At 36.2% G+C, this 11,230-nt stretch overlaps 2 protein-coding genes across 2 annotated transcripts; both read right to left on the bottom strand.

Annotated features, from left to right (window-relative positions):
* Positions 1–390: 390 nt before the first annotated feature.
* On the bottom strand, positions 391–3,663 carry LOC127797254 (uncharacterized). Its single transcript, XM_052329975.1, has 3 exons — positions 1,917–3,663; positions 1,737–1,818; positions 391–867 (listed from the first exon to the last, which is right to left on the bottom strand). Exons 1-3 carry the CDS (start codon positions 1,989–1,991, stop codon positions 689–691), a joined length of 336 nt encoding a protein of 111 aa, XP_052185935.1. The 5' UTR covers positions 1,992–3,663; the 3' UTR covers positions 391–688.
* Positions 3,664–3,791: 128 nt separating this feature from the next.
* Positions 3,792–8,933, bottom strand: LOC127797249 (uncharacterized). The gene is made up of 6 exons (XM_052329969.1): positions 8,519–8,933; positions 6,348–6,433; positions 6,122–6,244; positions 5,152–5,970; positions 4,775–4,991; positions 3,792–4,632 (listed from the first exon to the last, which is right to left on the bottom strand). Exons 1-6 carry the CDS (start codon positions 8,799–8,801, stop codon positions 4,067–4,069), a joined length of 2,094 nt encoding a protein of 697 aa, XP_052185929.1. The 5' UTR covers positions 8,802–8,933; the 3' UTR covers positions 3,792–4,066.
* Positions 8,934–11,230: the final 2,297 nt, after the last annotated feature.

Genomic DNA, 11,230 nt, shown 5'->3' on the forward strand with positions numbered 1-11,230 from the left:
AAGTAGTAGTAAATGAAGTAGAAAGTTATAGCATAACTGCAGAATTAGAATTGGCTTCGAGTAGCCAAATACCCTAACTCCAAACATAGAAGGCGGCCTTCGCACAAGCTAAGTTGGCTTTTTTTCTTCGCTAAATAAATAAATTGACATTTTTCTAAATAAAGTGTCTTTTCCAGACCACTGTTATGGTTTTAATAATAAAAGAATAATTAGGGTGAATACCAGGTTAGGAACCATTGTACCAACCAAGATAAACCATTCTCCTTTGTAACTTCAGTTTTTTTTTTTTTTTTTTGCTCTTTGCAATCTTATTGACAAACCCTTTCTAAATATTAGTTTTTTCAAGTTTCATAAAAATACTTATCATAATTGCTTTCTAGCACATTAACGAATAAATAATACATAAAGTTCTGTAATATATAACAATAAAATATACATTGACTTTCATATGGTTTCAAGAACATATATTAGTTAGTGTACATGCCAAACTAGGAACCAGTATACTTTATACCAAACCAAAATATAATAACATGCATTATATATACAATAAGAGTACTGGTAAGATTTAACATATCTAAATGCATTCGCTTATCAAAGGCAGTTGAGATATTTGCAGGCACAAAGCACTTGGTTCTCTGTAACAAGTACGTTATCTTCTGTTATTTTTTTTGCTCTTTCTGAGTAATGATCAAGTACAGGAAGGTCTGAACAATCGGGTGAAGGTTGCAACTCTATTGGGGGGTTTTCTGTACAGTGCAGCAGCAACAGCAACTTCCTGAGTAGTGGGTACTTTAACAATGCTGGGATATCTACAAGTGAGTATCACCTTCTTCTCCAATACACTCACCACAACAGACTCTGTTTCTCCTGAAAAATGATGAGATCCGGGCAGTTAGAAGAGAGAGAGCTAGCTTCGGGTGCCGAAATATAATAGTCCATAAACTGCAAGTAACTAGTTGGAATCCAAGCGATGGTGAGAAAATTCCCCAATTGGTTACAGCTAAGGGTCAGTGGAAGCAGAGTTCTGGTCCCATCAAGACCTCTATATTCAAAAAAGTCAGGCGACTGTAGTTCTGTAAGAAATGATAGAACTGACTCTAAAACTGCTAATTTGGGTTGTCAACTAGTTTTCTTCTGCCCATTTCGCACAAAATAGCAGACTGAGGAAACAGAATCATCGTATTTAAAGCAGCTTGATGGTCATTTAACACTCAAAATCTTGGGGTCGATCGTTTATAAAAGCTGATCATCACTCTGAATTTGTGGTTTGTGGAGGAGTGAAGAAGCAAGATCAAGAAATTACTTGGGCTGAGATTCACCAAAAACCTCTTTACAGTTCCTAAGATCACAGTTTGAAGGAACCCAGGCAGAAGCTTAATTAAAGTAACCTCTACCCAGCTCTTTGGCAGCAAGGGAAAAGTGCCCTTGTGCTACCAAGAAAATTACAAAATCTGATGGTGATGGCCTATGCAAGTGTTTGCAAAAGCTGAAGAGTGATTGCAAAGGGAATCCTATGTGAAAAGTCCAGTAGTAGAAAAGGAGAATTTATGATGCAGAATGAAGACGAACAAAGTAGCTTTCATGACAGCCTGCTTCATTTTGGCATCCAAGGGGGGCTCACACAGACCCCACAAACTCTAGAGATGAGAATCCTAACAAAATGGTACGGTTTACCCCTCATCTCAATCAAAGGAATTGGAATGAACCACCCAACAAGATTTCACGGAAAAACTCACCATTCATCCTTGAAATTATGTCAGCTACCCTCCTCTGGCACTCTGAACATTGAAAATCAGCCAGGAGAACAACTTCTTGGACCTGCCACCAACAAATTAAATACCAAGCATAAGCTCACAACAAAGAAACAATTTTCCACTCCAACACCGCAGGGAGAAACAGAGAGAGAGGAAAACTACCAGAGGCATGGACAAGGATTCCATAGAGGCAAGGCTAGTTTGAGAAAGAAGCGAGGTCTTTGTAGTTGCACCCATAGAAAACAGGATTTGCTCTCTGAAACTTCTCAGAATGAAGCCTTCTTTATAGAGCAATGAAGCTGCCAGATGAATCTTCTTTTGCAAGCAGGACAAGGGAGGAAGGAGAAGGCTCAGATATATAGGGACAGAAGCTGCTGAACCGTTGGGGGAAATCCCATTTGTTGAGATGCTTCATTTGCTGGAGAGCAGGGCATCGAAGATAGAAAAATAAGACATTGACATTAATAACGTCATTGAGGAAAGTGGAAAAGGTCGTGGCTCTTTACGCTCAGTTGACAAAGAGGCCCCATTCACTTGGGCAGCCAATACCTTTTCCTGTGGCATTTTCAACACCAAGAATAATTGCAGAGTGCTAGTAGTGGTTGCTCGCTAGACCAACAAATTCCCTTGAGCTCTGGCATATCAGGATAGATATCCAGCCCAATATTAGCTATTGCAAGTAAAGTGGTATAAACAGACTTCTCAGGAAAACACGTGAATAAGAAACGTTGTGAAGTTTAGTGCAGCCTTTTCAAACACGATTCTCTTTCCAGAATTGCACAAAAATAGAAAATAAAAGGTCAAATTTTCACGGATTTAACTTGAGTTGTCAAAATAACTGTGTTATAAAGTATAAATAAGATTTGAGTACAAGGACATAACTAATCCACAATCTGAGAGAGTGGGAGGCTAAGAATGTCCCCTTTTTTTATAATGCTAAATTGATTGGAGAGTAGAATTCATTACACCAAACTCATCAAGTACGTGATAATGATATACCCCACCATGCCTAAGCACAGGCTCCGAACTTGCTCATATTCATAAAAGGAGGATGAGGAAGGAAAGTCATCTACTCAAACGACTCAGATAGGCTCTCAATCCGCTCTTTCTATTCAGCAGATTTAGCACAGGAACCTACCTAAAAACTTCTCTACTTTTCTGGGTACCCTGACAAAGTCAAACCAGTTAGTGTCAATTTGGCAGTACTTTTAAAAGTGGAAATCTTAAATTAATGCATGCGTCCTATGATAATCTTTGGGGATTTACTTGGTCATGACCATAAATCATCAGAAATTGGAATTCAGATAAGAGCCAGGCCATGGCGGTTCTTTTTCGAATATCCCCAATCAAATTAACATTTTTTTAGATCATACATGGCGCCATGGAATTCATATACGCTTTCAACTTATTATTGATTATCCCCATGACAACCTGAGAAGAGCGTGCAAACACCAGGGTCGAAAATATATAATAATGCGGGAGGAAACCAATAGATGGACACTGCCAATATCTAATCTACTTTAATATGTAAACCAACAGATTCTGATTGCAAATCACCAGGGTAGAACTTATATAATAATGCAGGAGGAAACCAATAGATGGACACTGCCAATATCTAATCTAATTTAATATACAAACCAACAGATTCTGATGGCCGCAGTCAAATCTCAAGCGCGGACAGATGCATATCCAACAGGAAAGCAGAAAAGAATCTTTAGATCAGTTTCCCGTAGAGAAAGAAACTGAAAACAATATAAGAAAATCCAGTTGGGGGAACAAACCCAGAAGGATTGCTCAACAACCATATTCTCACATAAACCCAGCAGGAAAAGACTGCATTGGCTTTTAGAAAGCACGGGAAAATACAAATCTTACCTACGGTGTCTTGAATACAAATTATTAGCTAGACACAGCTGTCGCTAATCAAGTTGGGGGATATAAAAATGTGAAAAGGCAATCCTGTAGTGGAAGAGAGAGACAGACAAACGCTATTGCGAAGATATCCTTGAAAAACCATGCGAGAGTTGCAAAAAGGGATGGGATCCAAAATGAGATTTATATATTGCATTCAAAACTGATGCCCCAGGGCGGGGCATTTGGCAACTCAGGCTACTGTTACATTTCCATACATGAGGGCGGACTGTAATGTCGCTTCTGATCACTAACATTCGTTAGTCACTAAATCCTAACCTAAAGCAGCATCAATTGATGCAGCGATACATGTACATCTAAAACTGAGCAAGCATTTTGAACCGTCGACTGTATCCATAAAGAAAAATGCTGCAAATAGGTTATACCGGTTGAGAATGCCATCACCTAGACATAACCAAGTTAGTTAGAGGAGCAACAACTGATGAACTGAAAGGAGAATCCCCCATGTACTTGCAGTTGTCATGATCAACTTTCAGGGTATTGGAGATAAAGATGCTACTGAGAGTACGTGATCCTACAGCCTCTGGACTGCTTTTCTTTTCATCACCAAGATAGTGAAGCTTCTGAACAGAGTTTACACGCCTTCTCTTCCTTGATGACTTCCACTTCAACCGAGTAAGTAATGTGTCTTTTGAAAGATCACGAACAATTTCTAACCCTTTTGGTTTGTCCTCCACAGAGAGCATGTGGCATGTGCGCCTTCCAACTTCATCCTTCACTGAAAAGCTACCTTTACTAATGGGACTGGGAATATGCCCCCGTTGTCCTATCGCAACTTCTTCCAGTTCAACATCACAAGGTTTAACCATTTTCTGTTTTGTTTCAAGATCAGACAATATGGAGATAATAAGATCTGGTCTTTCCTTCACATGTTCCCACCCATTTCCCAGCCATTCTTCAGAATGTCTCAGGTCATGACTACCAAAGGTTGATTCTTGTTTTTCTCCTGCATAAGAAGGCCAAAAAATGAATTAATGCCTATTATCAACCTAAATTTTTTACTGCAAGGACAGGGACAAGACAGGGAAGACATTTTCTATTCCAGGCTATGATAACAAAAATTTGGAAGGGGAAAAAGCATTTCATACCTGGGAAATAAACACAAATTTGATCTGGAGTTTCTTTCTTTATTACAATTCCCTCCCACCATCCTTCATGCCACCAGACATCCACAACTGCCCCAACATTTACAACAAATGGAACTTCGACCTTATTGGATTTTGGGGTTGGCCTAATAGTTGGCCTACCACACAACCGGAGTCCCAGTGGATCAGCAACTGCAACCCTTGATGCCAAAAGCCACTCCTAAAACATTAAGCCAAGAAAAACAGTTAGATAAGAAGAACAGGAATATGAGAGAGAGCCCACATGAAAGACAGGCACATTCAACTGTCCAGAGCTTTCATCTTTCCAATTAAAATGCATGCTAAATATAGCAAAATGATTATTACTACTAGTATTTTACCTCGAGATTGTTAGTTTCATCAGCAGCATCCTTTATGTCTTGATACCGCACCTTGACTTTATCCTTATGCTTCTTGATTATTAGGGCTCTAAACCAACATCCTCTGAGGCCACTGTCTTGTGACAGCACTTCAACTTGAGAACCTATAGTTAAATGCTGAGAAGGCTTTTGCATAACCTGTTTTCCAGGCATAAATGCACCATCTTTTTGACCGCTAGTATCAATCCCACCCCTTAAGCCAGCCCAACCATCATCCAAACAAGGGGCCAGATGCTCTTGTTTGTCATCAGAAAGAAAGTATGATTCACCATCTTTTGACTTTCGAAGTCTCTTCTTGGGTCTACATCTAATGCCAATACTAAAATTTCTTTCTGCCGTCAGACCATGCTCAGATGGCTGAGACTTCACATGATCTTTTGAAGGGGGAGCAGTGAACATATATCTGAGTATTTCTTGTTTCCAATAATCTTTTACCTGAGTGATGTCAAAAGGCTTAATATCATCATTGTCGAATTGTCTGCAGCAAACAAATGGCTCCAACTGGGTGTCTTTAGCTGCACTCAGAAATTTCTTGTAGTGCTGGGGACTGAGAACAGTTGCCAATCCATCTATGCATTCAATGCTGAGATCTTGAAGACAAAGAGAAAAGAAAATCTCTCTGTCATTATAGTTCTCAGGCAAAACAATACCAACCTCATCAACTTTGTGAAACCATCGTACCACAACCATCTTGTTGCCTCTATAGTCCTCATACATATCCTCTAAATAAGCAACAAGTCGTTTGTCTTCTTCAGCCAAGACAAAAACAAAGTCATGAACCTAGTAAAAAAAAGGAAGCAAAAGCAAAAAATTAGTTGCTCATAAAATATTTGAAAATGGGGAACCAGAAAAAGATGATGAATATCCTCTCCCCACAAACACCCCAACTCAAAATAAGTAAGACTTGAAACCCATAATTTCCAGGACTTACAGATATCTTTACACCATTCCGACAAAATGACCAATAATGCCTCCGCCTTTTCCTGCAAGTCCATGAAGCACCTAACCACAAAAACTCTTTAGTACAATGGCCCAGCTTCCTTAATTGAACATCCTGAAAATAATAAATTAAAAAATAATAATATGTAAATGATACTTCTATATAATTAGATTCAGCAGAAAGAAAAAGTTTTAATCAATTAGTATCTCATTCATACCCTTAAAGTTTCCATGTCAAACTCCCCAGTATTTTTGCTACCAAAGGAACCACCAATAGCTTGGAGTGACTGATGAGGATGTGAATCTACACAAAAAATACAAATGATTAAATTGCATGAAGAAGAGTGAAGGACATAACACAAACAGCAAGAATACTACTAAAGTATACCCTCTGACAAAGTTAATGTAACATAACTATATTCACATATACCCTCTGACAAAATTAATGTAACTAAACCATATTGACACATGACCAATAAAAAAACAAAAATAACTCAATACATATCTAGGAAGGGGATATAACAAGACAAGCGAGCAGACGCTAGTGCCTAACACTCAGAGAAAATGCATAAGCCAGAATAATAAAATGAAAGGATAGAAAGCCTCCAATTTTAGTGGGAGAAAAACAACTGAGGTGAATGCTTAAAACCTTGGCCCCCCCAAAAAAAAATAAGAAATGCAGTTAAAAAAAAACTTCAGACAATTTAGCCCTTAACCCGTTAAGGGTAAAGGGATACAAAAATTCCCTTCTAGCTCCTTTAAAAAGATTCAAGATTCGTTTAATCCAGATCACATTCAGTAATCAATGATATGAACAAAAAATTCATTAGATAAGAGTTATAGGTAGAAATGCAAAAGCAAAACGAATTCAATAAAGAATGTGAGAATAAGAGGAAAAAATATGAGTCAGAACTTGAGCTTCCTCCATATTAAAACAAATTTGGAAAGAAAAAGCATTCAAGGGAACATGACCTACTAAGTTATTTGCCTTCTCAATTGCTTTTTATTTTACTTTTATCATCTGAACATTTCTTTATTTTTTCCATACTCTTCCTAACATTTCAAAGAAGAGAAAACCATATTCCTTCCATTTGCATTTTGTTTTCTTTGCAATAGCAATTTCCGTTCCCCTAGAGTTTTATGTTTCTCTCCAACTTCTACTTTTCTTTTTCTACTCCTTTCAAACAGAAGAAATCATGTTTATCGTGGAAGGCACGGAAAATCTTTCAAAGCCAACTTGCTCATAGACAGATTCAGCGGGAGAGTGGCCCCATGTTTAGCACCAAGGCTAAATCCAAAGAAACAAATAACTTTTAGAATAACCACCTTCTAAGGGAAGAGAAGCACAAAGTCTTAAATCAAGGAAACCCATAAATTACCACCCCACCCCCTTCTTCTTGGGGAAGAGAGAGAATCACAAAGGAAAAATCCAAAAGAAAAAAATAATTTTCCAAACACCTCCCTCTTCTGCGGCAAGGAAAAACGACTAGAGAAATCTGAAGGTGATGAAACCTCAAGCACATAGAAGGGTCATAAATTAGAAATTTATAGCAGGCAGAAAATTTCGAGATGTTCCATAGGGTTTTTCTTCTTCTCCTGCGTCCTGAGTGTGAGATTTTTTATTTTTTTATTTTTTTTTTTTTTTTGGGGGGGGGGGGGGGGTGGAACAAAATAATTAAGCACAGGGGGGGAAAAAACAAATTCTCAGGGTAAGGTCCCTGCCCCATCATTAAAATGCAAGCACCACGGATGAAACCGGCGGATAGATCTAGAGATGGGACGGCTGAGAAGAAAAGAAGAGAAAACTATAGGTCATAACAGGAGTCTGTAAACGATAACTACTTTCTGCCGTTTCGTCACAGCGCACAAATCTACATTATAAGACCCAAAGGAAGAATAAAATTGCCAAAAAGAACACGAGAGCAAGAATTTTAAGAATAACTAATTCAGATGGGAAGCAATTTTGAAAAGCCAAAAACTAAAATAACAAATAAGCAAGTACACATCCGCGAATCCAGAATCGCCCCAGGCAGAGCAGAAGGGTACTCTCCGGCGCCATGATTAGCGCAGAGCAAATTGAAGAAACCCACAAATAAACCACCAACAGAGAATAAAAAATAAAAGAGAAAGGGCAGGGAGCAAAAGTATCTTCTCAATTTCGGGTGTCAAATATAGAAACCTAAAAAAGGAGGGCCAAAAAACAGAGAATTCGCAGGATATTTCCCCGATCCCGTCTGTATATCCCATGCCCTAGGAATGAAAAATCAAAGGACGGGTGACCCATTCCATAAAAGATACACAGATCTAGCCAAAAAATTAAACAAAACAAAAAGGGGGAAAACAACATAAAATTCAGAAGAAAAAAAATCAAGAACTTCCCCATCAGTACCTGTGACAACGGAGTTCAACCAATCAACAACCTCGCTTCGAGATCTGAGCTTGGACAGGAACGACGCCTGAACCGGGAGGACAGAGCGGTCGCGACAAGCATAGCGATAGGACATGTGCCTAGAACTCTTCTCTTTGCCCACGACGGCCAGATCTGATGTGCCGTCCATTCGCTTCAGATAGTAGTGAACTTCTCGCCTCCCTTTGTCGCTCGAAGAGTACACCTCTTCCCACCTGACGAACTCCGACGACGACGACGTCGCCGACACCGTTGATATCTCCATCTCCGGCCAAAATTCAGGGCCTATTTACAGTTCGCTCTCTCCGTCGAGACTACGATATGGACGCAGGGATCTGAAATCGGAAATGGAGGCTTCGCGAGACCCCTTCTTCTTCTCTCACAAACAGGGAGAGGGTTTGGATGGCGTTTTGGGGATTTATATTGGGCGGTTCGAGATGTGGTTTTAGATCAACGGCTGATATTGCATCCACGCCCATGACAGAGAGGAAATCTGTAGGAAATTGCGGGCTCCTTTATCCTGCGTTTGGATTTAGGATTTAATATTTATGATGAAGATTCATTTTATATATATATATATATATAATATTTTATTTTCTAAAATAGAAAAATAGAATGTATTAGTGGCATGCCAGTTAAGTTATGGATATGAAAAAAAAAAAAAATTAAAAACCGTCTGATCTATTATTATAAATACTTTCGTATTTTATAAACTCGGTGGGCAGCAAAAATTGAATTATTGTGTTGACTCAATACTATTGCTATTGCTATTGCTATTGCTATTGCTTTTTTCTTTTTTTTTTTCCTTTTCTCTTTGATTCTTATTTTGAGAGAGAGAGAGAGAGAGAGAGAGACCATAACTAATTTGGTAAGCTACGCAACGCAACGATGATCCATCCATGGGAGCTGTATAATTGTCTTAAGTTGTCAAGTCAACATTCAAAAGTGGACACCTAAATTGCTTTCAAATATATTACTTTAAAGAGGAAAGTAAAATGAATCCTTGGACAAATCATGTGATAAACCTTCTCCTTATTTACCCCTTCATTTCTCAAAAATGCTTTCTACTATCAAATAAACTCTTTACCAAAGTGAATTTGCGTAAACAACAACTTCCCCACATCACATGGTTGGTGATATGCTACATCTTCTAATATGCTCACTTTTTTTTTTTATTTCTTTTTTGTCTAAGAAATAAAATCTTTTTAATGTTTACATCTATATTCATTATTTGAGTAAATAGTCGTAATAAAATAAATAAAAGAAAATAATATAGACCTAAGCTAAGTTACTTTTTATTTTATTTTTTTCAAAATCTTATCAATAACTTGAGATGTTAATATGGTAAAAAAAAATGTAGTTACAATAGGAAGTAATTTTTAAGGATAGAGCATTTTTAGGTTTTTATATTAATTAATTGAGCAATAAATATTTAATAAGTATTTCTTTTTAGAGACGGTGGCAATGGAGGAAGCGGCAATAGTCAGCCATTGACAGCAAGCGACGTGAGTCTCTCTCGGGGCAGAGAAAAGCAAATCTAGGGTTTGCAAAATTATAACTTAATATTATTTATAGTATATAAATTATATATTAATTTTACATAAACCCTATATTTTTTAAAATTACAATTTACCCCACGTTTCCGTTCCTTAACTTTTTTGAAAAATACCATTTTCGCGTTTTCCGTTTCCGCGCAATATAGACTAGATCTCTCCCAAACAATACATTACATTACATGAGATTTACAATATAAATTATTATAACTCTCTAATTAACTTATATTTAAAAATACATATTAAATTACCGAAACATCAAGATGATTGAAATAGTGATTGTGATGCAACCAAAAAGAATGAGATCAATTACTAATTTATAAAAAGTTAGGTAACAAAGGATCCCTTTTCCAAATATATAATAATTCAATAATTTCAAATTAATTTATAAAAAAATTAAAAATTAAAGTTGCGTTCTCTTTGCTATTTTCAAGTCATTTTTAGTTTTCAATTTTCTAAAATAATGAAAGCACGTTCTCTTTACTGTTTTTAAAAATACATTTTTGAAAACAAAAAAAAAATGTAAAGAAAACTCAAAACAACAAAAAGTTATTTTAAGTGTTTTCATCCAAAACAAACTCAAAACTCAAAACATATTTATTTATTTATATTTTATTATTATAATAAAAAATATTACAAAATTTATTAACTTTAAAATGTAGATATTTTTTTAATAATTTATAAACATTAAATATTTTTAATTTACTAAATAATCAAATTTATTAAATAAAATTTATTAAAAATTTATTTTCAAAATTTCAAAGAGAACACGTTTTCTAATTTTCTGTTTTGAGAAATAATTTTTCAAAATGACAAAGAGAACGCGTTTTCAATTTTTCAAAAACAGACTATCAAAATAAAAAACTGAAAATAAATTCAAAACTCAAAACTGAAAGTTGAAAAGTAAAGAAAACATAGTCTAAAGTTGTCTAACTAAGAGTCACGAATTAACATATTATTTGACAATCAAATCCAAAGATTCAAACTAATTTTTATTTTTATACAATAATAAACTTTAATTTAGTATCTCATATAATTTAATATATCTCACTTGATTGTCTAGTAATTTGCATCAGTAATGTTGTTTATATGTTAATTTTTAATATTTACATAATTATAAATATTTTTAAAAAATTAACAA

This window comes from Diospyros lotus, chromosome 3, assembly GCF_014633365.1.
Source record: "Diospyros lotus cultivar Yz01 chromosome 3, ASM1463336v1, whole genome shotgun sequence".
Classification (NCBI taxonomy): domain Eukaryota; kingdom Viridiplantae; phylum Streptophyta; class Magnoliopsida; order Ericales; family Ebenaceae; genus Diospyros; species Diospyros lotus.

Excerpts from the sequence above, each read along its gene's own strand:
- LOC127797249 (XM_052329969.1), bottom strand. The coding sequence starts at position 8,801 with ATGGAGATATCAACGGTGTCGGCGACGTCGTCGTCGTCGGAGTTCGTC. Across the intron at positions 6,434-8,518 it reads GTTGAACTCCGTTGTCACAG|ATTCACATCCTCATCAGTCA; the intron begins GTACTGATGGGG and ends TTTTTTGTGTAG. Across the intron at positions 5,971-6,121 it reads GGAATGGTGTAAAGATATCT|GTTCATGACTTTGTTTTTGT; the intron begins GTAAGTCCTGGA and ends TTTTTTTACTAG.
- LOC127797254 (XM_052329975.1), bottom strand. The coding sequence starts at position 1,991 with ATGGGTGCAACTACAAAGACCTCGCTTCTTTCTCAAACTAGCCTTGCC. Across the intron at positions 1,819-1,916 it reads AATCCTTGTCCATGCCTCTG|GTCCAAGAAGTTGTTCTCCT; the intron begins GTAGTTTTCCTC and ends TGTTGGTGGCAG. Across the intron at positions 868-1,736 it reads CATAATTTCAAGGATGAATG|GAGAAACAGAGTCTGTTGTG; the intron begins GTGAGTTTTTCC and ends ATCATTTTTCAG.